Genomic DNA, 27887 nt, shown 5'->3' with positions numbered 1-27887 from the left:
TGGTTTTTGATAGAGTAGCGTGTAAAGGTATATTTACCCACAATCCCTTAAAACCTGGACAGCCATTCTCAGTGTCTAGCCATCTCCAACAGTGAAGTTCTTGAGTTCTTCTATCTACATAATGTAATCGCTTGGTTTAATAAAGATTACGATTCAAAGCTTCCCTTGCAACAGATTAGGAGAAGAGACTTTTGAGCAGGAAGATAATTAGCCATAGTGCTTAACGGTAAAAGAATTTTTTGAGACTAACAAGTCAAAAAACTTTAGACCCAATAGGTTTTCAATAAGAAGATGAATCAAGTCCCCTACCTTCAGAAAATTATCTGGTAAGGGGGTTATGATCATAGTTGTGGTAGATACACATTTATAAGACATCAACAGGAAACCAAGATTAATTACAATGGAGGGAGGGGGGAAAACTACACTAACCTGGACAACCAAAGTATAAAGCCTGTGTATAGATAATACACAACAATGAGATCATATATTTCTTGGATACATTGAAAATGAATACCAATAATCTAACCCGAAGGGGTTGGCTCAGTTAGCAAAGACCAACGACCTCATAGTATGAGGTCAAGAGTTTGAACCAAAATAAATTGTTCAAGACTAAAATTACAACTAAATTAATCACAGGTCAACCAGATCTTTCGCTAGTATGTTCACCATCCATAACCAAGAAATGGACACTCTAGGCCTGGTAAGTTCAATATTTGAGCCAACAAGAGTCTGAGCTTGCCTGATGGAGCATGGTCTGAGAGCCAATATTATATTCTCCTCATACCTTCTCTTTCAAAGGAATACCATCCAGAAAGTATGGAACTGTCGCCACAGGAAGTCCTCAAATCACTGATGGCTAAATATGCCAAGTCTGATAAATGGCATGCCTTCGTTAAGCTGGAATTCACCTATAGCATCCCCTCTCTGCAAATAGATATTGCATGTCATGTTCAACCCCTATATCCATCTCCGATGCACCTTAACCAAATAAAGGTCGAGGTTTATACAAAGATTTACCAAACAAGAGAAAAAAACAGGCCCAGGTAATATAGAAACTTACCTGATACTGTATATGGTTGAAGTTATCATAGATCAAATAACTCTTACTGTTTCCAGCTCACCAAACGAACATTAGATCAGCAAAGGGGTACTAGCAGAATATGGATGAAAAATAACCAGAATTCTTCCACAGAAAGGGATACATGCATTTAGGAGATTCATAGCAAGGATTTGCTATGAATTAGCAGATGACATCACGCCTATGATACAATTGCTGGTTCAAGGATGGCCACACATGTATAACCATTGAGCACACACTAAAGGATTTAGTTACCAAAGGTTTCATACACGTGAAAGATTTGACAGTCATTCAAGCTGTTTTGTCCAATCAAAAGGCTCCCATTCTTGGACAAAGCTAGTAACTGCTTGTCTTTGTGTGTCCATTGATCCATACTTCCGGTGACGATACATGTCTTCTTCTGGCAGCTGCAGCATGCCTCTGATAACATTCAATCCAAGGCTGCTTTCGAATTGCTTTTCATCATCGATTACGTGAACAAACCCCTTATTTAGACCAAACTCGACATGGAAGTACGGGAAGTCCTTAGGGATTGAACCACGTAACCCCTTCTCACTAGTGTCAATAAGCTTCTTTGCATTGTGCTGGCTCCACTCATCTTCAGCTTCATCAATTGCCTGAAAAACCAAACATTTGATCGTCCATGAAAACCAAACTAAACAAATTATAACAAATGAAATAGAAAATAAAATAATCAAATAGAGGCTTTTGGTTAATGGTGTTTCCTGGATATGCAAGGTGACCAGAAGACAGGTTGCAACAGAATCAAAGCAGGTTCCATGACAGAAAGCAAAAATTAACCAAGCAAATTAGTCATATACAAGTGAATCATGATCATCTAGGGATATCTGATTGTCATATGACAAGCTGCCAACGTAAAAAAGTACATTGTTAATAACAAATCCAACATAAAATTAAAGAAATTTCATCAGTAATTTAAGATAGGGACATGGCTCTTTGCCTTGGAACATGGCCCTGCAGCAAAGAGACTAATTACAGCACAAATAAGAGCATTAGTAGGGAAGGGGTATTCTGCATTTACAATAATATTGTCTTGCAGGTGAAACACAGCCTGGTAGGGTTCTTTATCCCCATTACAGAAGTAAATGTGGCTGATAGAAGTCAGAAGACACATTGATGAGAACCAAAGTTCACCCCCCGGCCAAAACCCTAACTTTTGAATCCAAAACCCACCCAAAGAGGGAAGCCTCCCTAGTCTGGCCGAACCCTTTTTTTTTTTTTTTTTTGGGGGGGGGGCAATTTTGACCTTATTCCCCCTTAGACTAATTAATCCCTAATTTCAGCGTGTCTTTAGTTAATTAAGTTTTAATTTCAGCATGTGAGTCTTCAGTTTCTTTAATTTTCAGCATATGTCAATTAGAATCTTTAGTTGGATAGATTTCAGCACATGTTAGAGTCTTTAGTTAATTAGAATTTTAATTTCAGCAAGTGTAAATTAGAGTCATTATTAATGGTTGTGATTGAATGTAATGGGATCCTATCCTATAAAGGAGTCCCACTTGAGTTTAGAGTCTTTTAATAGGCTAAAAATAGCCTATTCTTTATTTGTAAAAGTGAATCTGATTATTTGAATTAGAATATTAAGTTTGAGGACCATGGTTCCTGTTTGAAGAGGCCGTGGCGGATTTTAAGTAAAGCTTTCTTCAATGCTGATCAGCAACTTTATCTAGCACTCTTCTTTGGAAATTTCAGCAAGCTCCCAACAAAAATCCAAGTCCAGCAACCCCCAACCCCTTCCTCCCTCTCCCCTACCTTCGCAAGGCTCCCCCACCCCTTCCCTTTCAATTGAAGGCGCTCCCAGCTCCTTCCCCATCCCTGCACAACCCTAATTTCCCCCCCTGCTGCCATACTCTGGCAGCGTCATTCAACCAAGGCCCATGACACCCCAGCCCTTTCCCCCATCTTCACAATCTCTGTTAGACCCTGCCCTACCCTTTCCCTACCTACAACACCCCCCTCTCTTCTCTGACCCTCTCAGTGCGCTCTCTTTCTCTCTTCTTCCCTATGGCAGCAGCAGCAGCACCTCTCCCCTGCTAGTTCCTTAATCCCACCCCCTTCCCTTCCCTTTCTCTCCTAGTTGGATCACATATCACCCCTCATCCCATCCCTACTATTAATTCCATCTAAAGTCTAAAACTCTAACACTTAACAAAATTCTGCATTTCATCTTCTTCATTGAAATTCTGCAAATCATCTTCAACCACTAGACAGTCTAGACCTAAAACCTAGTTCAACATAAACCCTCAAGCACACACCAAACCCACTTAGGTTTACCATCTCCTACACCTACTCTACTTCCCCTTCCAAATACTAACACTAACTGACTTCCCTAAGAGTCCCACTCCAAGTAGGAAACCTCAACTAAACCAACACCCATCAGAATTACACCTAAAATTACAAAATAAGAACAGACCATTCTTAACCTAACCGAAACCCTAAGACCCCAGTTTCTAAACCCTAACTTCTATATTCAGATCTGAAACTATCATTAGAGCAAGGTTTTCAAGTTAGAACCCTCAGCCCCTTAACCCTAAGCCTGGCCGAATTCTTCTAAGCTTTCATCCAACCCTTGTGAACCCTAAAACCATCCCAAACATTCCCTAATATTAGTCTTATAAATATAGGGAAATCATCAAAAAACCTAACCCTAAAATTGGGTTGCACATCACACATCTATGATCAATCATTTCTGGAAGCTTTCATAATGTTTGTTGTCTTCTAGTCTCATTGAATTCTTCAAAAACCACTAGATATACTTAATAATGTTTTTTGGTCTCCTAGTCTCAATAATTCTCGAAGAACTGTTACATACAGGAAATCAATTACTTTATAATATAAGCAAAAGTTAGTACCAAAGAACCAGAAAGCTTCCAAAGTCAGAATCTTTAACAAATGCTCAAACTGGAAAGGATCAAACAAGCATCAGCAGGCATCATCCGTCAATTATAGTTGAAACCATTGTTTCCTTGTATTTCTTCTTCTATTATTCAGGTCCAACTCTTACTTAAACCTATCTAGAGTTACTGAACTATATTCTTCTTTACAAGTCATGAAATGTGTTTCTTTTCCAGAAGCGGGAGCAAAGGTGAAGCTCCACAAGTGTTGCTTCAATTTAGCTTGACAAAGTTATCATTGAATGTACTTGTTTTGGAATACCAGGACAACAGAACTTAGAGAAGAAAGACTAACGTATAAACAAGGCTTTCCAACACGAGCAAAACTGCTATGTTCACAAGCTTGTCAGAACTGTTAGAAGTCAGGGGTAAAAAGGGAAAGGTAAGATCTTGAGTTAGCATCAAGGACAAACTTGAGAATCCAAGTTTCCTAGTTTGTGTCAATCTCTTATTCTGTTCCATGGAGTACTCTTATTAGAACTGTTATCATGTTGATCTCTATAAATAAAGAGTTGTTTACTGACTCAAAACTCAAAAATGAAAGTAGAACTAGGTTCCTACAAACACACTAGGCCCAACTCAACCCTAAGTAGACCCAATTGGGGAACAGAAAAACTACCAAAATACCTCTGGGCTGGCTGAAATTCCCTGAGTTGCTGGTAGGGCTGCAGCGTATTGGTAAATTCCCTGGGCCCTCTATGGGTGGCCCTGGATCTTGTTCACATAAATTGACTTGTTGACAGAGAGCAATGCTTGGTTCTAAACCTTTTACTCTTATGAATCCAAATGTGAAACTTACACCAGAAAGGTAGAGACGTTCTTGATGATCCGGAGAGATATCGAAGTCTTGAAACCCTACTGTAGTTATAGTTTCAGATCTGGAATTGCAATTAGGCTTAGGGTTTAAAGGAATCTAGGATTAGTTGGAGGGTTTCTAGGGTTCGGTTAGCCTAGGGTTTATGCTGTAGTTGTTAATTTATTTTATATTTCACCTAGGTTTCTTACTTGGAGTGGGACTCTTGAGGAAGCCAAACTAGGGCCAGGATTTGGTAGGGGAAGTAGAGTAGCCGTAGGAGATACTAACCCTAAGTAGTCTTGGAGTAAGGCTGAGGGTTAATGTTGAACCAGGGTTTAGGTCTAGAGGTAGAAGATGAATTGCAGAATTTTAATGAAGAAGATGGAAGTCCTGAACTTATAGAAGTACTAGGGTTTAGGTCATTTGATGGAAAATAAGAGTAGGGATTGGGTCAGGGGCTAGGTGTGATCCCATAGGGGAAAAGGAAGGTAACTGGATGGGAATAATGGAGTCGAAAGGGGAGGGGTGTGGCTGCTACGCTAGGGAAGGAGGATTGGGGAAGGATTGTGTGGGGTATAGGAACAGGGAAGGGGGTAGGAGAGGGGCTGGAATAGTCTGCCATGGAGAGGGATGATGAGGGAGGGTTGCGAGTGGAAGAGAAGAAGAAGTGAAGGGCTAGGTTGGGGTTGGGAATGGTACTTACTTAAGGTTGAAGAAGAATGCTGTATTCAGAAATTCTGCAGAAAATAACTTGCTTGAAAGTAGCTGCCAGCCCCTCAAGGGAATCAATGACCTCTTTGGATTGCCTCCAAAATCAATCAATATTTTTATTCATCGAATCAAGGTGCTGTTTACAAGGTTTGAAGGCTTATTTATAGCCTACTGTAAGGAATTAGTCAAGACTTAACTTTAGAAAATAAATTAGACTTGGACTCTAACTTGCATGCAAAATCAAACTAAAACTCTTACGACTTTAACTCACACAAGGAACGTTCCCAACTAATTCTAGAGAGTTCCAATTTGAATTCTAAGAATAGACGTTGGCTCATTGCAAGGAATAGGACAACCCTAATGGACTCCTTCACAAACTTAGAATCCAACATTAACAGGAACTCTTCAATAACTTGCAAAATAAGGACTCAAGTTCAAAAAAAAGTAGATCTAGGGTCCCACACAAAAACTGAACCTAATGGAACCCTGGGTTGGACTCAACAAAAATATGCAAAATACCAAAATACCCCTGGTGTAGGCCAAAATTCTCTGGGTTGCTGGGAGGGGCATAGGACACTTGGCAAGCCCTTTGGGCCCTCATTAGGTGGTCCCGGATTTGGTTTACATCAGGGAGTGTTAGAAGTCAGGGATAAAAAGGGGAAGATGAAATTTTGAGTTAATGCCCAAGTTTTCCCTACTTTGTATCATCTCTTACTGTTTTTGGAGTTCTTTTATTAGAACTGTAATCGTATTGATTTTCTATAAAAGAGTTGCTTTATTGGAGGCTTACAAATCATGGAAGGCCTCCAAGGGCTCTAATCTTTCTTCTTCTTCTTCTTCCTATCTAACCTAGCGGCTCTTCTTTGCCTATTCTCTGATTTACAAAAACAAGTGCCAAATGTTCAATTTATAGTTGCCAAAGCATACAATCACCTTATGTATCAAGGTGCCAAGACATAAAGAACAAAGGACCAATAGCTTGAATTAGAAAAATAGTTGAATATGTGCAACCCAACCTAGTGTTTTGGCTTGGCTTGGCATGATGACTACACAATGCAATTGCAAAACTATCCTAAACCAGTCCGATGAAGCTAAGAATAAGCTTCCTCGATACTTCAAGAATTTTCCAGCCTTCTACTATAGCCCATATGGGAAACTTCATCCCTTTACAATCTTTTCCCTTTTTCAGCTAATTTTGTCCTTTCATCCAGAAAAAGGGAAAGGAAGTTCCAGAAAAAGAAAAAAAAACATTTTACCATATATTTCAAGCCAGAAATCCAAGGACATTATTCACTAACTACACATATACAGTAAGCAGCACTATGATATACCCAGTGATAAAATAAAAGAGCTGACCTTCTTAAAATAAAGAGGAGCCTGCCTCGCAATACCCTGTGGTAAAGGAATGCACTCCACTAAGCAATGGCGACGTTGCTGCGCTAATCCGGTAACAGTTTCAAGAAATACTACGTCCTTCTCTTGCTTTGCAAACATCATGATAAGGCACTTCTTGAAGTTGCGAATTTCTTCCCACACATTGTTGTCAACATTTCTTGTGGCTGATTCATGCTGTACATGGGAAAGATAAACATCACCATCCAAATCCCAACAAGAAAAAGAAAAAGAAGGGGCGGGAGGGGGGGGGGAGAAGGAGACAAACAAAAAAAAGCGCAAAATTTTCTTGGATAGCCAAAAGACTGCTGTGTGGGTGGTTGTCAAATTTTCTGTCATGTATCTGTAAGTAAATGCCATATGCCTAACACCCTCGCCCGCAATAGAGAGAGGAGGGGAAAAAAAGACACGCCAATATCATGGTTTGAGATCTCAATCTCGATAGGGATCCCGGTTCCTTTAAAAACCGAGATCAACCAAGATCTCAGCTGAGAACGGGTAAAAATCCCCAATCAATGAAAATTGTTATCATAGACCGCTTCTTCCGCCTTCTCCTTTGTGTGAGAGTTCTAGTTTAGTGAGTGTATAATCTTAGTGCAGGAACCTAAGGAGACGTCCCTTAACTAACATGAAAAAACCCTCATCAGTTCGGATTGCAGGCTGCAACATGCCTGCATGAAACCAGAATCACTAGTAATCACCGATCAACCGTACAGGGGTGAATTCGTTCCCGGGCCTTGTACACACCACCTGTCACACTATGGAGATGGCCATGCCGAAGTCACTACCTTAACGGCAAGGAGGATGCCAAAAGCAGGTCTAGTGACTCAAAACCACCTCATTGTATTGGCCGGGGAAAATTCAATGGTTTCGACCTTGAGAGTTGAGACCAAGTTTCGATCCTTGTCAGTACAGAACTAGCTCTGGTTAAAAAATGACAGGGCGTTCCTGGATGTAGCATCACTGATGAAAGAATGAACAGCCACCACGTTTAATGGTCAGCTGTGATTCAAATCAGGTAGTGCTTTCATATAATTAGTAAGAGGTAACCTTGGGTCTTGGTAGTCTTTACACTTCAGTGGGTGATCAATGTGGCACAAAATCATTAAATTGCTGGAGAAGTTGCATAACTTCCTCTCAGCAGCATATTATTCAGCTAGTACAGAAACCAAACAAAATGAAAAGACAAGAGACATATAATGCACTGACCAGCATAGGTAAAATGCAGCAATGGCCTTGCACAACAGTCTGCCAAGGTGGTAGCGCCAAGTAAGTGAAATTTGCTATTGAAACAACAAGATGTTTTGGCCTTGTAGGGTTCTCAAAACAGAACTGGCAGCGCTCTTGCTGAGTGAAGATCCGCTTTGAAATCCTACTCTCCTCTCCTTTCTTTTGCTTTTGTTTTCTTCTAGGGCCATCATCAAAGTCATATTCATCGTCTGCCTGACCAGACAGGCTGAATTTTTTGTTTTGCACTATTTTTTGAGCTAAATGCATATCAGCGTCGTCCTCATTTTTCTTCTTCTGTAGAGAAACATCTGTCAACAAGCCCCTGTTGTCAAAAAAATAAATATAATAGTATCAAATATCAATTCAGAGTATGTTTTTGTTCTACTTCCCACCTTATTTTTTGGGTGTTGGGTAGGAGGCAGTGCTGAGTCAATAAAGGTGATAAATTAAGGCAGGAAAATTTTGCCAAAAACAAAATGCAAAGGTTAACAATTTACAGTTTCACAAAAATGATTATGCTCATAAAACAAAATATAAGAGGCACTCGATTGTCGGAATATAAATCTACCTTCCTGAAGTCTCCCTGGCTCCCTGGCGAACAAATTTATCTCCACCATCCTGCTTCCCCTTCAGGTTCTCTGCTTCTTTCTGCAGAATGCAAGAAATTTAGTAATCAAGATTAACAACTAACACTTCAATCCTCCAGAATATCTGTCCATTAATGTTCTCTACAGCCACAATCCCCCACTGGCAGCAAAAATAAAATAAAATAAACAACTACTAGATGCCATGGTTTCTAGCCAAAATATTTAAATGCAGAACAAGGCATGCAATTTGTCCAACAACACTCTGATCATGAAATTTAGGCTCTATGCATCACGTCAACCCATTTCCAAGAACACTCTGATCATGAAATTTAGGTTCCATGCATCATGTCAACCCATTTCCAATAACACTCTGATCATGAAATTTAGGCTGTATGCATCATGTCAACCCATTTCCAGAGTCATGAGACAAAAGTAGATGAAGTAATTGCCTATAGGGTCCAAGTCAAAAGCTATTTACAAATAGACATTTAGGCCAAAGAGATTTAAGTGCTCAATCAAGAATATGCTGTTTCAGGTCAACTCCAGTAGAGAAGTCTACAGTAACAGTTAAAAGTTTATTCTGAGAGGTCTGTGACAAGATAATATCCGCATTGTAACGAGTTCCTAAATGAATAACCTTCCAAAAAGAGAAAGAAGCATATGATTCAATGCAATTCTATACTCAAGAAAAAAAAATTGCATCATGGGCCATAAACGATTTACACCCATAATTACAACATTTACTAGCAACTAAAAAGGAATAACTCACTAACAGTAGTCGAAGTAAAAGGTACCAAACTTTCAAAAACTACATTGTGTATAAGTCTCATGTCTCACCATTAATCTGTCGGCTTCTTCATTCTTTCCTTTCATGCGAAGTTGCAATGCCTTTGCTGCCAACTGATTTACACTCAATCCTTGTGTGACAACAGGACTATCTTCATTAGGTTTGTCAGTCTTCGGCATAACCACTGCTGAGTCCGTATGTTGATGCCTATCATAATCTGAATGAGACGAACCTGGCGAACCATCATTTTTATTCTGGTGACGAGCAAATTCAACAATAAAGCTTCCATCGTTCGCAAACTTATTTAAGCTAGATGCCGCAGTAGAGATAAGCCCAGCATCCTCAGCAGACATTTTGTGACCCTTCCTCTTCCTCCAGGATAATGAATCATGAAATTTAGGTTCTTTCATCTCAGGATGCCGGCTAGATACATCCTTTAAATACTCTCGGCCATTCCCAGGTAATTTTTCTGGAGTCTTGCTTTGGTCATCTACCACAGTTTTATGTTTTTCAGCTATCCCTCTCTTCCTATCTTTTATGGCACCCAAATGAGCATGAGAAGGAGCAGCTGCATGAGATGCCGCAGAAACAGCCAGTTGACCAAGAGATCCCCAACGTTCTCCAACAACCTGGAAAAATCATGTAATTATATGCATCATCGTCAAACGTAAATAACCCAGAGTACTGCAGCTTTGCAACAAAAGGTGAGTCAATGTACCTCCTCAAGTTTGAGCCCTTCCCTAGCTGCTTGCTCCTTCGCACGCTTCAATGCCTTCAGTCGCCAGCTGGCTCCACCATCTCCAACAACTGAAGAAGACAAGAGCTGCTTCCCACCAATATTTGTCCCATTTCCTTCATCAGGATAACCACTTCCATTGTCTTTCAGATACGGATTAAGCTCTCTGGGATTGGATTTCTTTACCTGCAAACCCACAAATGAATGATATGCAACCAACAAAAAGTCCATACATAATGCATCAGCGTTAAATATTCAAACAAAAAGCAAAACTACAACCAAACCCCAGTTCTCACATTTACCTTCAGAGTTACTCGGGCCAGGGTTAAACCAAGCCCACCCTGAGCTCCCAAGTCTTGACTAGATTTTCCTTATCTCTTAAGCTTAGGTTGAGGTTCGGATGATCCCCAGAACCATGGTTCACTTGACTTGCGCTCACGAGGACAAGTCATAAAGTGCTTGGTCGACAGTTCAAACATAAAATGCAGATCCACATGGGTAAAGAATTGATTTTAAGTTTTCCAGTATGGATTTTTACTTGCTTTTGGCTTGAAAGAACTAGGTGTGACACCTAATTTTGACTTTGATATGATGGGTTCATGAGAAATTGAGTGTTTAGCTCTTAGGATTGCACTTGTCATAAGTGCCAACTTCACATATTGCAGTTGCAACCTTCTCAATCAAAACCATCCAATGTTAATGATATGTTCCATATTTCTGTACCCAAATAGCATACACAGATACATTTATATACAGAGCAGCACCAAAACAAATGGCTCTTGAGTTATCGGCTTCAGAAAACAGGTAGTAATCCAACCTCTGGCCCATCCCACCCGACCAAAAAAAATTAATGAAGTCAAAAAAATCTAAAAATTATTTATAAAGGCTATCAGTTATTGAGTTTGGTCAGACTAAAGTGATGTTTTACCAAAACTGTACCGTAACCCCGGCTCCAAAAGCCCAAGCTGGACCCAGATTTCGCCAACTTGGGGTAATTTTTGTCTGCCAACTCATTTGGCCATCTTGGTGGATTATTGAACCTGGGTCAGAAACTTGTTACACAGCCTATTTTGGGCCTTTTGAACACAATGGAACTATCAGCTTTTGAAGAAAATAAGTCTAAATAAGCATATGAGGTACTAAAATCTTAAAATATCCTCCTCTAAACACACTAGTAATGGAGAGCACTAATGGCATACATAAGATGTACAGTAAGTCATAACAATTAGAAATGAAAAGATGCAAATCATCAACCTAAACACAGTTTACAAAGTCACAATTTCACTTGACTTGCTTAAGTCTCACATACATCAAACTCTAAAGAGTTCAACTGTATTATACATCATTCTGACGTTCAAATAACAAAAAAGAAAATACAGACTACATTGCTCTAAATTTTGAACTGTTGTAATATGTGCATGTATCAAGTAGGTTTCCAACATCATAAAGTTGGTATAGAATTTCTTGTATGCTTCCGCAGGATGCAGATAAGTGCAGTCATCAGCAAACAGGGGGAACAAGAACCTAGGCATTGCAGCCTTTTCAAATAGGGCTGCAGCTTCAAGGATCTCTAGGGCTAGATTTGAATTCCAGGCCCAAAACTAGGGTATCAATTAGGGTGTACAGCTAGTTGCTTCCCAATTGGTTCCTACCAATTATGTTCTAATTCCCTGCTTGGGGTTTGGCTTTGTTTGATGGGATATAGATGGACCAAGGTATAAGGATATTTAGGGTATGAATGATACTTTAAGCCATCCCATGGGAGGTTGATAAATTTCTCAATATGGGTAAGAAAAGTAAGCAGAATGGGATAAAACTTGAAAGGAATTTATATTTTGATCCTCAGAATAATGTTTTCAAGTTTAAATGATTTTGGATGGGTAGTGATGAGAACCAGGTCTAGGGTTAGGGGTATCTTAGTAATTTCCCTAGCCTTAGGGTTTGCCCAGGAAATTCCAGTGATGGAGAAGGCTGAAACAGGGGGCCTGAGGTTGTTTTAATGCTCTAAAACACTGCTGTACTTAGTTCTTCAGATCTGGATTTTGTCAGGTTTAGGGTGTTTTCCCGAAATAAAAAAGTTCTGCAGAAATCTCAATGAAGAAGATGGAAGTGCAGAATTTTATAGACTGGGTAAACTACGTTTAAAAAGACAAACAACACTAGGAGCAAGACCTAGGGTTAGGGGCGGCTCTAAGGAAAGGGAGATGGCAGCCTATTGGGCTGGGACAAGGAAGCTACAGGGGGTGGGGCTCTAAGGTAGCCGAAGGGAAGGAGGAGGGGGAGGGAGGTCTGCAGGTGTTAAGGGGAAGGGGTGAAGGGGCAGAGGAAGAGGTCAAGGGAGTCATTGGACCTAGGGGGTGCTACTGAATTGATGCAGCAGCAAGGCAGGGGGTTGGGGAAGGTTGCGCAGAGAAGGGGAGAAGGGGGATGAGCTTGAGTGGGAGGGAGGAAGGGAGGGAGGGAGGTGGGGACAGTAGATGCTATTGCAATTGCTAAAAATAAAGAGAACTCAAACTTCTGCTAAATAAGGACATACCTCTTCAACCTTGGGCAATTCTGCCTGATCAGTAGCTTGAGTAGGCATTCTCTCTGTAGTTGGTAGAGGTTTAACCATCCAATCTAATCCCATCTCTTTCCTTGCTTGTTCCTTTTTGTCTATAGGAGATTTTTGGCCATCACCTACAGATGAGAAAGAGAGCAAGTTGTCAAACCCTGAGATCAAACTAGTGAACACCCACACTAGCAACCAAACAAGAATACCTGATAAGTCGTCCTCTTCAATAGCTTTTCTATCTTTTCTTTTCTTAGTTTTCTCACTTCCATCTTTCCCCGTTTCCTTCTTGGATCTTTCTTTGCCACCAGAAGAATCATTAACACCTTCACTTTCAGAGCCAGATTCTGGTTTTTTTCTACTTCTTTTTGACCTCTTCTTGACTCTACCACTCACTTCATCGGGTGAGCTCTCATCATACATCTTCTTTTTTCTCCTCTTCTCATATTTCCTCTCATCAAAATCAGAACCATTCTCACTTTCACTTCCAGCAACAGAAGAGGAGTGTTCATCTGAGGAATACCAATGCTTCTTCCTACTAGAACTTCTACTAATTTTTTCTATTTGCTCGTCATCAGAACTATAATGAGAGCTTTTTTTCCTCCGATGTCTTTCCTTCCTATTTCCAGATTTCTTTAAGTTCGCCTCATCTGGTTCTACCTAGAACCCAAACAACAAATATCAAACACATAAAACAGATCAAGTCATCAGAAACCCAAATAAAGGATAGAATTCAAAAGATAATAAAAAGATTTTGAAAGGACAAGTAAATCTAAAGATGGTTTATTGCACCAACCTGATCCCTTGGGATGTACTTGACTCCAGCAAACATATTATGCTCTTTTGCCCTACACGTACGTCACCTAATAAACAAAACCATAACATGTCAACAATGATTTTACTGAATTAATCTCAGACGGAAATTAACATGATAAAAGCTGAAGGAACAAACACGAGCCCATTCATAATAAACACCCCTTGCTGATTCTTATATAGAATCATAGATAACATCAAACAAAGTCACAAATATAAGATATAAGTTCTATAACAGTGATAGAAACATGTGAAATTGTTGAATGGAAAATGTCTGATTAGATGCCTAGGGTCTTGTTCTACAACAATGATTTTTTTATTTTTTTTAAATGGATAGCTTGACAAAAATGGTTATGGCACGGTTTTGAGAAAAAATGTCACATTAGAGAATCAGTTCTCCTCGAAAATGGGTGTGAAATACACTTGCGTCTTAAGTGAACGGTGGGCCTTGAAGGAATTTTCCATTAGAACACAATATGACCCAAACAAAATAAAAATATCTCTACACACTCATTGTCACAAGATGGTGCTTAACCTCTACTAGTCGGCGTTTTATTTTCAAGCTCAATCTGCAACTCGACTTATCGTTCCTTCACCCTTCAACATCAATATTTTTTTAATTGAGAAAAAAAAAAAAAAAATCCTTACCTACTAATTATACACACCAGCAAAACCGGAGAAAGTTGGGAGATTTGTAGATGATAAGTTGATTTCATGCATATTATTTTATATGATTAATTAACTATATTTCCATGTATTTACAATTGTTTATATCAATTTACCCTAATATGATATGAAAATGAATATGTTGCACCCTTTCCTTTAATTTCTATAATTTTGGTGATTTTATATATTTCCTAACAAATTCTAATAAAGATTTATTACTTTTACATGTAGGAAATTATCAATCAAATCTGGGTATTATTGCAAGAGTCCTACCTCAAGTCAAAAACATAAAGAGAATGAGTCCTTGCATGCTTCTACGTTTTATTTCCTATTTAGGATTTGATCAAAGAAGGGAAAAGAGGAAGAAGAATCCAATTCAAATAAGAAGGATAGAAGAATCCCGATTTTGAGTGTCTCTGTCCAGTTTTGATCAAGATCTTCATCGGATGGTCATATGGTGTCCGATCGAGCTGATTTTTGGAGGAGAGCTTCACGACTTCTTGGTCTTCAAATCCAACGGTGGGATTATGCATTGGAGATCTCTAAGTTAGTCCGATTCATACGTCAAGACACTCCTTGGTTAAGTCAGATAAGAACTCTGAGTTTGATTCAAACTCTGAGTTTAATTAATCTATAAAAGGAGAGCAAACTCCAGGAAGAGGAGGAGGACGTTTTTGGGAGCTTTGGAGGAGCGGAGAGATCAAACCAGGAGACGTTGGTTGGCTTTGGAGATCTGAATCTTGGGAATAAGTTTTTCTTGATCTTCTTTCAATGTTCTTGAACTCCTCTGTAATGTTTTTAGTTTCTAGTATGAACTAATTTAGTTTTCTAGGGATCGGATGTAGCCTATCTTTGAATTCCCACTCTTGACTTCATCAATATAATTTTGAATATTGTTTCCTTTGATTGAGTTTTTACTCCTATTCTTTATGCTTTTGATTAATTGGCCACTAATCAACTGATTTGTTAATCATAATGAACTGAGAGGGGATTTATGTGTTTAGTTCATTGGAGTAAAAGCCATGAATTACATGTAGGATAGATATATATTTACATGGTTTGTGTAGTTGTTACATGGGAATCCCGTTTAATGATTTCTTGTTGTTGTAATCCACATGAAATATAGTGGGTTAGCAATTGAGGGAATTTCTATTAGTACTGGAGAGACTAATAGATAGGAAGGAATCTCGACTATCAATCGGAAAATATTTCTCAAATTATAAAGAGGGAGAAAAGGGTGGGAATGCTTAGTTATGGTGAAATCGACCCCTAGGTCTTTAGCAATTAATAATCTCAATTTAACTTTCAATTTGCAATATAGTCTAGAATAATTATCTTTCTTATTATTTGTTCAAATAAAATTGGTATAATTAATTTGGTACTTAATCTATAGTCTTGAGGGATCGATTTTTTATCATTATATTACTTGTTCGCGTACACTTGCGTTGTACTTTTTCACAACAAGTTTTTGGCGCCGTTGCGGGGACTATTAGATTAATATCAATATCAATTATTGCTAGTTTTAATTTGAATTCTTTTATTTTTCATTTTATTCTTTTCTATTATTTTATTTTATTTTATTTTTTAGTTGTGAATTGGAGTTCTTTCGGGTCTTCTGATTTGCTGAGAAGGAGAGGAAACGATAATTTACTTCCTTTTGATCCTGAAATTGAAGCAACTTGTGAAGGAACTCAAAAGCAAAGAAAGATAGAACAAATTCATCTTCCACTTCTAGAGCAATGGATCTTGAAAATAATCCACCACCACTTGAAGTTGAAGCACCAAGGCGCAAGACTTTGGGAGAGTATGTTGCGCCAACTGTGAGAGATAATAGGACAGCTATAAGGCGTCCACCTATGCGCTAACAATTTTGAAATCAAGCTGCTATCATTCAATGGTGCAAAATAATCAATTTTCTGGATTGCCTAGTGAAGACCCAAATCTTCACATTGATGGGTTCTTGGACATTTGCGACACATTCAAGAGCAATGGCGTTCGATGATGCCATAAGATTGAGATTGTTCCCTTTCTCATTAAGGGACAACGCTAAGAGTTGGTTGCATTCTCTACAACCGGATCCATCACTACTTGGGATCAAATGGCTCAAAATTTTTGGTAAAATTCTTTCCACCATCTAAGGCTGCTAGTTTATTAACAGATATTTCTATTTTTTTGCAGTATGATTCAGAAACACTATTTGAGGCATGGGAAAGATTCAACGACTTGCTAAGGAAATGTTCACACCACGGATTAGAACAATGGAGGCAAATTCAGATTTTTTATAATGGTCTATCTAATTCCACAAGAACATTAGTAGATCTTTGCAGCGGGAGGATCAATCATGAACAAGGATCCAACAGAAATTTTTGATTTGTTGGATGTTATGGCCTCAAATGCATATCAAAGGCCAAGGGATAGAGTTGCCCCAAGAAGAGTTTTGCGAGAGGAATGGACCGATCCTATGCGCCATGGCCGTCAACTTGAAGCATTAACAAAGCAAGTAGGGTTGTTAGCAACTCAAGGCACCAAACCTCCAGCTGTGATATGCAACTATTGTGAGGGAACACATTATAGCAATGAATGTCAGATGGCTAATCCTTTTGAGCAAAATCAGTTAGAGCAAGCAAAATATGTGGGGAACTTTAACCGACGAAACAATTCATATTCAAACACATACAATCCAGGTGGAGAAACCATCCAAATTTTGGATGGAAAAACAATCAAGATCTTGAAAGACAACCTGAAAACCAACAAGCTCAACCATTGCAGAAGAAGACTCCATTGGAAGATGCTATTGAGAAAATGGCTACAATTTCTTCACAATTTATGCAGAAGCAAGAGACCACCAATCAGAATCTTTTTGCATCCATTAAAAATTTGGAAGTAAAATGGGGCAAATCGCCCATGGGATGAATCAAAGGCAAAAAGGATCACTACCTAGCAATCTTGAGACAAATCCTAGAGAGTATGCAAATGCTATTGAGCTTGAAGTGGAAAAGTATTAGAGGAACCTTTCAAGAAAGCCGTAGTAATGAACCCTCTTCGGGCGGTGCATGATGAGCAAAAAGATGCGAGAGGAATACGTTAAGGAGGAGGAGAAGCCAAAATCCAAATTGTTTCCGGACAATCCACCACCTTATAATCCACCCATTCCATATCCTCGGCGGTTCGGGCGTAACTAGATAAGCAATTTTCTAAATTTCTTGATGTATTTAAAAAATTGCATATTAATATTCCTTTTGCGGATGCTTTGGAACAAATGCCGAGTTATGTCAAGTTTATGAAAGACATTCTTGCTAACAAGAGGAAACTTGAAGACTATGAGCTGTGGCATTGACGGAGGAATGGGTGCTATTCTCAGTGAAGCTTCCACCTAAGCTAAAAGATCCAGGGGAGTTTCACAATACCATGCACTATAGGAAATTTTCATTTTAATAAGGCTTTATGTGATATTGGTGCTAGTATTAATTTAATGCCTCTATCTATTTTCGGAAACTAGGCCTTGGAGAAGCTAAACCTACCACAGTATCACTTCAAATGGCAGATAGGTCGATTAAATATCCAAGGGGAATCATTGAAGATGTCTTGGTTAAAGTGGACAAGTTTATATTTCCAGCAGATTTCTTAGTATTGGATATAGAAGAAGACCAGGACATACCCATTATTCTTGGTAGGCCATTCTTGGCGACTGGGAGGACTTTGATTGATCTTCAAACAGGTGAACTTACTATGAGAGTACAAGATGAAAAGATCACATTCAATGTATTCAAGGCCATCAAGTTTCCAAATGAAGCCAATAACTGCTTCAGAATTGATTCTATTGAGAGGTGTACAAAGGAGGTATTTCAAATAAGCTATCCAGTTGATCCAGTTGAAGTTTGTTTGGTAGGTGTGACAAATGCAGAAAATAAAGGAATTTTCGAATGTGAGATGCAGTTAGAAGCTTTATCACCTATATATGTTGACAAATTTCCTACTGAGGACCATGGCTAGTAACTTAATCACTACTTTGGAAGTGTCTTCGACCCCCAGAAGTCACTCTTTTCTTTGACCTAAAGTTGGGGGTAGTTTGGCTGCGAACTATGATGCAAGCGCTGTTTGGGAGGCAACCCAAAGTTTTTCTTTACTACTTCTTTGATTTTTCAATTGTTAATTTTTTTAGATTCGATGTTTTTTGTTTCTTTTTCCATAATTTGTTTTTTTTAGGAGAATGAAAAGAAGGGGCGGATTTGGACTACATCACTCTTAAAGCTATGAATCAAGGGAGTTTTTTTCACCTTACTTTACATCTGATTACTTTTCTTTCCCATTGCAGGCATTTAATATTTTGATTTTTTTTTGTTGCATTGAGGACAATGCCCTTTATAAAGTTGGGGGTGGATGCTAAGATTCCTGTCTATGGGTTGAGACTCACTATGTTGATTTCTTTTCAAAAGCAGAATTTTTCAAATCATTTCAAAACTTTTTATCAGTGGTTGAAGCTTACTTGTCTAGTTAGTAGAGTAAAATAGAAGGAAGTTATGACATTAAATCTCTAGATCTTATTTAGTATTTCATGTTTTAGTTGTGTTCATCTATAATTCTTTGAATATGATGACTTTGCTAAATATCAGATGAGTATGTGAATCACTTTAACCTTAATTATGCGACCCTTTGAGCACTAAACCTTGCTATTGAATTATTGCATTTAGGGATTTTCAAATGAGACTGCAATTTTCTTGTTCAGTCAACATATTAGAATCCACCTAGATTTCTTCTTGAGGCGAAATTCATGAGTGCCACCATGTTTAAGGATATGATAGAGGCCATTATTCTTTCATTTTAAAAAAAAAAAAATATTCTCTTCTAATCTCTTCCACCTCTACTATACCATGATTCACTATATGGAGATGTATATGGTTTATATGTTAGATCTCATTGGTGACTCTCCCAAGTCGTGTGATCCCTTGAATAGACCGAAGGTGATATGGATTGTTAAAAGCATGGTGAGGGTTAAAAGCATTGTGAGTAGATCTTCTTTGTAGTTGCGGGTCTCCGTAGTTAATGCCACTGAGTGAGCCTTTTGGATTCTCACTGGGTTAACATTGCACAATTGGGGCTTAGGGACAAAGGCCACCGCAACGCTTGGATAGATAGTAATTTGAGAGCCATGTTACGGGTGTAGGATATGTCTTGGACTGCTTCTTGGGAGATGTGTTATCACCTTGAAAAAAAAAAAAAAAGTATGAAATTGCTATTTCTTTTTGCAAAAGGAAGAAAAGAAAAGAAAAGAAAATTGGTGCTTCAATGTTATCATCTCCATATATGTATTTCAGCTCTAGTCTACATTTCTTCCACCTTCACAAGTCCTCTTGACCTTGGATAAGTAATTACTCTTCATTAGAGAGGGATGATAGGTTGGACATATAAGAATTGACCTTGAAACTAGGGAGTTGTCGGTTGAATTTGGGATCTCAAACATGCATCCACTTGATTGGTTAAGGTATACACACACACACGGGTCAAACTTTTGATTTTTGTGATCTATCTACTCATCTCTTATTTAGCTTATTTTATACATTCTTTGAATTATGGTTGAACTTGATTAAGATTGAATATTTAATCAAAATGAGAGTTTGTCTGATCCTGATATTTGCTCGAGGACTAGCAAATGTTAAAGTTGGGGGTAATTTGATAAGTTGATTTCATGCATATTATTTTATATGATTAATTAACTATATTTCCATGTATTTACAATTGTTTATATCAATTTACCCTAATATGATATGAAAATGAATATGTTGCACCCTTTCCTTTAATTTCTATAATTTTGGTGATTTTATATATTTCCTAACAAATTCTAATAAAGATTTATTACTTTTACATGTAGGAAATTATCAATCAAATCTGGTATTATTGCAAGAGTCCTACCTCAAGTCAAAAACATAAAGAGAATGAGTCCTTGCATGCTTCTCGTTTTATTTCCTATTTAGGATTTGATCAAAGAAGGGAAAAGAGGAAGAAGAATCCAATTCAAATAAGAAGGATAGAAGAATCCCGATTTTGAGTGTCTCTGTCCAGTTTTGATCAAGATCTTCATCGGATGGTCATATGGTGTCCGTCGAGCTGATTTTTGGAGGAGAGCTTCACGACTTCTTGGTCTTCAAATCCAACGGTGGGATTATGCATTGGAGATCTCTAAGTTAGTCCGATTCATCGTCAAGACACTCCTTGGTTAAGTCGGATAAGAACTCGAGTTTGATTCAAACTCGAGTTTAATTAATCTATAAAAGGAGAGCAAACTCCGGGGAAGAGGAGGAGGACGTTTTGGGAGCTTTGGAGGAGCGGAGAGATCAAACCAGGAGGCGTTGGTTGGCTTTGGAGATCTGAATCTTGGGAATAAGTTTTCTTGATCTTCTTTCAATGTTCTTGAACTCCTCTGTAATGTTTTAGTTTCTAGTATGAACAATTTAGTTTTCTAGGGATCGATGTAGCCTATCTTTGAATTCTCACTCTTGACTTCATCAATATAATTTTGAATATTGTTTCCTTTGATTGGTTTTACTCCTATTCTTTATGCTTTTGATTAATTGGCCACTAATCAACCGATTTGTTAATCTAATGGCCGAGAGGGGATTTATGTGTTTAGTTCATTGGAGTAAAAGCCATGAATTACATGTGGATAGATATATTTTACATGGTTTGTGTGTTGTTACTGGGAATCCCGTTTAATGATTTCTTAGTTGTTGTAATCCCAAGAGGGGGGGGATGGTGGGGGGGGAGGGGGGGGATTTTTAAGGGGGGGGGAGGGGGGGGGGGGGGGATCCCAAGGGGAAAATATTTCAAATAAAAAGGGGGGGGGGGGGGGAATGGGTTGGGAAATCCCCTGGTCTTTAGCAATTAATAATCCAATTTAACTTTCAATTTGCAATATAGTATAGAATAATTATCTTTCTTATTATTTGTTCAAATAAAATTGGTATAATTAATTTGGTACTTAATCTATAGTCTTCGAGGGATCGATTTTTTATCATTATATTACTTGTTACGACAGCGTACACTTGCGTTGTACTTTTTTCACAACAGTAGACAATAAGACAAAACATGTTTTCCTCTAACCGAGGAAGGCCTAACTAGTTCTAAGTTGGTAGCAGCTCGGTTTTCATCTTCCAAGGAGACTTGTAGAGAAAAGTAGTCAACACAGAGAGAGAGAGAGAGAGAGAGAGAGAGAGAGAGAGAGAGAGAGAGAGAGAGCATAATGAGGAAACTCACCTGCTAGGGTTTCTTTTATCTGACTCCTAAGGCAAAGAAAATCCTAATGATGGAAGTAGTTACAGAATTTCAAAGTTTATGATTCCTTTTAAGGGAGGATGTAGCATTATGTTCTGGAGGCCAACTCAACTGCAAGGAGGGCCCGTCTGCACGAAAAGTTGAAAAGAAACTTCAACCCAGAAAGATCTTGTGATGGAGTTCAGCTTCCTCTTGAGGTCGGCAACTAAAACCAGGCAAGCCTCACCGTTTTCATTCTCCAACCTTGGACTCCCCTTAACATCTGCAGCTTGTCATCCTTTCTCAAGTTAATACTTATTCCTTCGGTCGGATAAGAAATAGAAGCTCTGAAGCATCCCACGAAAGCTAGAGAGGCAGTGAAATCTCGAAAGGGAAAAGCCAAAGGGTTTTGGTGTTTCTTTTCTTTTCCCCCTTTTTCCATAACTAACTGTATTGACGTATTGAACACGTTTAATATGTGCTTAATTCAGAATCATTGAAAAAATGCATTTCTAGTCATGAAATCGTAGTAAGCAACATACACACAACTGATTCATAAGTCGGATACACATTTAATATGCACATAATATGAGACACGAATTTACCAATGTTGCAAATCCCTTTCCACATTGGCTGACAGATAATCTCATAAAAAGATGGGAAATTTTCAGTGCCACCCCCGAGTTACCTACTAAAATTAATGTCACCACCTTGAGTTACCCAATTTATCAGTCAAACACCCATTTAAGGAAAAAATATCAATGACACCCCCTGCCGTTAGGAAAGACATCCGAAATTTTGATTGAGATCTAAGTTTTTTTGAAAACCCAGACAAAATCCTATGGGCGAAATAATTGTCTGGTTTTAACCAGACTGGTAAACTGCCAAAAAATATTCTTTAGTTTTGACCAGACCGAGAGAAATCCTATTTCCTCTTATTCCTTGTTAGCATGTCCCAAGTACCACTATAAGCTTATGCTTGGATAAAGCAGATTTGATAAGTGTGGTTCATACTGTAGTGGAGATGATGCAACCAGATCCCCATGACATGCAACCATCAATTCAGAGGTAAGATTGTGAGAACACTAGTTAGTAACTAAGGTTATGCTAACCTAGCTTTTTTTTTTCCTCCAATGGAGTCCTTCTTTAGGGATGCCAATGGGAGTTCCAGTTGCTCCGTGGCAATATCGGCACATGAACCCACCACTATGGGTTAGTCCAAATCTCCAGATATTCTCTCTTTTAGTTTTACCCCTATACTTAAGCTATAAATGACCTTACTAGTTGAATTATTTATGTTTGTTGTAGCTGAGTGGTGGCTGCAATACGAGACTAACTCACCAAACTTGCCAATGATTGCATGTAAAGTACTCTCACAAATATGTTTTGTCACTAGTGAGCGCAATTGGAACACTTTCAACCTCATTCACTCAAAGATGCAGAACCAATTGGGTGCCAAGCGCTAGAAGACCTTATCTATGTGCAATACGAGACTAACTCACCAAACTTGCCAGTGATTGCATGTAAAGTACTCTCACAAATATGTTTTGTCACTAGTGAGCGCAATTGGAACACTTTCAACCTCATTCACTCAAAGATGCAGAACCAATTGGGTGCCAAGCGCTAGAAGACCTTATCTATGTGTAATACAATGTGAAACTAAGGGAGTAGCATATTAGATAGGGGATGGAACGTGATAATGCCTCGATCGAGTTGATTGACATATTTGAGGCAAAAGGTGATGATGAGAACACCCTATTTGAGTGGGTCAAGGACAAAGAAGAGCCATTGCTAAATAAAGAGGGAGGTCGGCCCAATAGGCATATTGCATAAGAGAAGGGTGTTGATGTAAATTATGACTTGGCAATAGAGAGGAAAGTGCATACATACCCTAGCCATCCATTCATGCCACACCCCGATGCAATCAAGAAATATCGAAGATGAGTTATAGTTTTCCAACACTAATGATGATGATGCCACACAACCACCTACCTAGGCCCGGGAAGATGATGATGACAGTTGTGGCGGTGATGATGATGGTGCTGGGAATGATGACAATAATGGTTTAGTGGTGGTCGAGCACCAGTTGAGCCCCACGTGGAGTGAGTTCTCAGCATGAGGATGTACCACCATTAAGGTTCACAAGGGAGTCTAAGTTGACACATGCGATACAGATTCACATCATGGTGCACGTACCTATAGTTGTCACAGACATAACTGTGGAATTTGGGATGACAGTTCATATGGATATGGCCAACTTGGCAAGCTTGATGGGATCCATGAGCTTGGATGAGCCTAGAGGTAGAAATTCCAGATAATGGAGACCATCATCATTTGTTGATTCCAAATCCCAGGATAGTGGCATGGAAAGTGTAAGATATGTGTCATATAGGGGTTATGGATATAGTGGAGCATATGGTGGAGTTGGCGGGTCATCTGCTGATTCCATTAGTACGTCTGCATATGGGCATGGGGATGGATCAAGTGCATCATTTGAGGACTCCATCCCTGAATATCCATCAGGAGACCATCACACCTAGTTATGTCAATTGAGCTTCTTATCATTGAGTTATAGTCCATGGCCTAATGACACATTGCCTAGGCCGGGTATACAGCATATGTTAACAGGGGCACCTATAGAAAGGCAGTGACAAAGTTCTTGAAGTATAGGCATACCATGATACAGCATGCTTCCAATATTTAGAGTACTACACGTCTCAAGGGATGGATTCAATCAAGCATTCAACTTCAAACCGAAGCCTGAGAGTTTCTTTTTGGTTATTGTGCTTATAATTTTGAATAAAACATTTAATGTATTATGTATGCAATACAATTTGTTCAATTTTACAAAGTTTGTATTTCTCGACTAACACTTAAATTAACACTTTTCATTGATTTTTTAAGCAAAATACCTGTGTCATTGTGTTCTTTAAGCTTTAAATAGGGAATATGCAAGAAATAGACCAAAAAGCCTTGTAAAACCCCCGAAACCTAGTGCCAAAACTACCTAAGAACATTCCTAAGTTCCAACAGAAATTTCCAAAACTTCAGTCTCGGTTTCAAGGTTGGTTTCAAAAGCCTCCAAACCGAGATTTTGAACCTTGTTAAGAAATCACAGTTAACTACCGATGTAAGCAAGTTAAACTATTCAAAAAGACAAGAATATACTTAAGCGAAAAAACCTACACTTGACTCATTTTTTACTTCCTCTACGGTTTGCAACCCCTCCTCTTCTTCCATTCTTGCATTTCTACATGATTTCTATTCTCCCACGAATATTTTTTCATTTTTTATCCTTCACTGTCTTTTTCCTTTATAGTACGAGACTAATATTGGAAATGGATGAATAAAAACTAATTGAGATTAAGAGTGTTAGTATGTAACTAAGAAATTGGGCAAGTCAGCCGGTAACATTAATTTTTAGGGGGTAACGCAGAGGGTTGATGCTGGAACTTTCCCTAAAAGATTAATAGGAAGATTCCTCTCTGTATTTTCATTTGCTATTCCCTTCAAATTTCATTACAGCACTCAACAAACCCCAAAAAAAAAAGTTTTGTCACGGTTTGCTTAAAAACTTGAACAATAAATTCAGCACCTATAGGGCCAAGACCAAATAGTTCAAAATGGGTACCAAAAGCCTCCACAACATCTTCACCAAAAAAAAAAAAAGTTACAAAATAAAAGGGAGACAAACCCAAGCTTTGAAGTATCGCATATCAGTAATGTACTTGTCTGGTGATTTTAAGATATGTATGGCTTCAAATCGTATAGTACCATAGACATGTACTGATGGGTGGGGAACTGAATGCAAATGATCAAAATATGTAAGGAAATGGTTTAAACAAAAGACAGTATATATAGTTAATAAATAATCATTCTATCATGCACCAATTATTTAAACATGTGTGGTTCATAATCACCAAAAAGACATGACACCTCTTTAGATCAGATTTTACTCATTATACTTATGAAAGATCTTAGTCTAAACAAACATCATTCATTCAAGCTCATTGACAAGTAATAATGAACACTTCAGCTGTATTTTTCTTATTCATAACAGTAATGGAGCTTTTGAAGTAATTAGCCATCTTTTAGGTTTTTCACCCCTTTTGTAGCATGTTGTGACTAAATGATAATTATTTAGTATATAGATGACACAAACCTGCTTTAACAATCAATCCTTGAAAGCCTAAATTCAAGATTCATGGAAACACCTCCCAGGTAATCAACAACAGTAACTAGTGCTCTGCAAATATACTCATTTGTATTCTCCATCACCCTATACATGGATAAACCAATCAACTATTGGTCCCATTGGTTTTAGCCCATAGTTGGTTTATTTACAGGTCTGTTGCAACCAAATATCCCTTTGCTATTGGTTTTCAAAAACCAATCAATGAACTATACCAATTGATGGACTGAAACAGTGAAAAAGATTCACAATAAAACTCAAAAATAGACAAACATCAAAAGCAGGAATCCGGTTGATCCCCCATATTCCTGTAAATAATGTTATAGCCCGAACAAGTGCTTACAGACAAGAATTCCCTACTGTACTTAAAAAATAAAAAAAAAAGACCAATATCTAACCACCAAAACGTATTACATACCATGGAAGCCATTGCACCCTAAATCCTAATTAAATTTGAGACCGCAAAACACCAAACCGGAGAACAAAAACTCACAACCAGAGTGACAAAACTCAAATTATTATTACTAATAAAGCATAGATATATGACTGCTATTTCAAGTTTTACCTGGAGATTTCTGAGCGGGTAACCCGGAATGGGCTTCTGTCCTTACGCTGGAGATACCTGTGGCCGCCTAGCAGGGCGAGTGGTAGAAGAGCAGAAGGGCGCCGGGGCAAAGAAGAAGAAGAACAGAGGAGAATAGGAGCAGGCTTATACTTAAGAAATCACATAAGCAGCAGCTGACGAGGAGGACGCTACCAGTCTCCCACCATCCAACTCGTAGCGAGAGAGATCGAGGACAGACGACTTTTTTTTTTTTTTTTCCCTTAACGAACGAGGGAGAGAGAGATTAAGTTCCACACTTCCGCCGCGGCAAAGGGATTTTTATCTGCTCCAGTTTCCTCCGGTTTCACGTTGGATCATTGACACATGTGGTAAATTCCTATCTGACGGTTACAAACATTTCATTTTGAGTTGAACGAACTTCCTCTTTCCGTTTTTCCTGTTCAGGAGTTGCCGCTATTCTTCCTACCCAAGTATTGAAGTTTTACCCCTTTCTCAACCGCAGCTCCCACCGAACCTACTGAACCCTCCACCCCTCCTCCCCTAGCGCCCAAGGCAATTGAAATACAGTCGAATCGAAGAAAACCCACAAGTGAAAACCTCATTCACATGAGAAGTAGTGAAAATCAAGCAAGTACTTCCTTTCCGAGTTTCATACACTCGTCTGGGCATGACAAATTGCTCCAACTAAACAGGAAAATAATCAAATATTGGGAATTTGAGGTCTTCCATCTTCTTCTCATCTAAAACCCCATCGAGTAAACTTCAAACCACCGAAAAAAAAAACCAAAAAAAGGGCTCTGCAAGTCATAGACTATACACAGTCGATTAAGTGGTAGTTCTTCGGGATTTGCCTTCGCTTTCTGCAGTCCGTATGATGCGAAATTGCGAAACGCACGCACAGAGAGAAGAGAAATGTCCCTTCCCCGAGTCCCCTTCGTCTCCTTTTTTTTTTTTTTTTAAATTCACATCCTCTTGATTTCCTTCCCAATTAATTCCCATATAGGATTGTCCCACGTGGTATTAAGTAATTCTTAAATTAAATCTGATTTATATTTATACCCACTCATATTTTCCACTCGATTCTCAAAATTTAAGAATTATTTATAAAAATCCCTGAATCTCTGCGATCTTCTCATCTCTCACTCTCTCGACTCTTCCATGTTCACGGCTCTCTCATCTCTTTTTACGAAATTAGAAAAAAACCTTGAATTTACAGTGATTCTCTCTCCTCAACGATAAGTTGTGACTAATTGATACCGTATCAAAGCAATGTTCTGCCTGTGTAAAGATCTCCTAAGTGCTAGCCAAAAAGAAAAAAAAAATTACAGATCTCCAAGTCCTCCTTGTGTAGATATAAGTTTATTGTTTTTATCATCAACAACAAATGATATATAGATGAAACCCTCATCTGTATGACTAATCACAAAGTTTTTTGTCGCCTCATTTAAATTAATCTCCAATTCAACCTCTATCCTAGCTGCAATTCTAAGGTATTCTAAATTTCTTGAGGAGAGAGAGGACAGCACCGTGAGCATAGAAGAGAGAAAGCTGCTGCAAATCCGGGCTTTTCTTAATTTTGTCAAGAGAGAGGTGAGAGCCATGAGCATAGAAGGGAGAGTG

General features: G+C 38.6%; 1 protein-coding gene and 1 non-coding gene across 5 annotated transcripts; both read right to left on the bottom strand.

Moving 5' to 3' along the window:
* On the bottom strand, positions 1–27215 carry LOC149028363 (CwfJ-like family protein). 4 transcript variants are annotated; one of them, XR_016169991.1, is made up of 11 exons: positions 26268–27215; positions 13580–13646; positions 12993–13443; positions 12769–12911; positions 10215–10418; positions 9547–10125; positions 8691–8770; positions 8102–8444; positions 6857–7069; positions 1061–1695; positions 13–978 (listed from the first exon to the last, which is right to left on the bottom strand). XR_016169991.1 is itself a non-coding variant. In XM_089136079.1 (10 exons), exons 2-10 carry the CDS (start codon positions 13613–13615, stop codon positions 1366–1368), a joined length of 2379 nt encoding a protein of 792 aa, XP_088992205.1. In that variant the 5' UTR covers positions 13616–13646; positions 26268–27215; the 3' UTR covers positions 1–1365. The 4 variants fall into 4 exon arrangements, 2 of the variants coding, with proteins under 2 accessions (XP_088992205.1, XP_088992206.1); XR_016169976.1 differs by having other exon boundaries at positions 16–924; XM_089136079.1 differs by having other exon boundaries at positions 1–1695.
* On the bottom strand, positions 16413–16514 carry LOC149028364 (small nucleolar RNA R71). The gene has a single exon (XR_016171302.1). It is a non-coding gene; the product is annotated as a small nucleolar RNA R71 (small nucleolar RNA).
* Positions 27216–27887: the final 672 nt, after the last annotated feature.

Source organism: Hakea prostrata, chromosome 1, assembly GCF_041222555.1.
Source record: "Hakea prostrata isolate BN-2017 chromosome 1, UWA_Hpros_2, whole genome shotgun sequence".
Taxonomy (NCBI): Eukaryota; Viridiplantae; Streptophyta; class Magnoliopsida; order Proteales; family Proteaceae; genus Hakea; species Hakea prostrata.
This window is presented reverse-complemented; position numbering and strand designations above follow the sequence as displayed.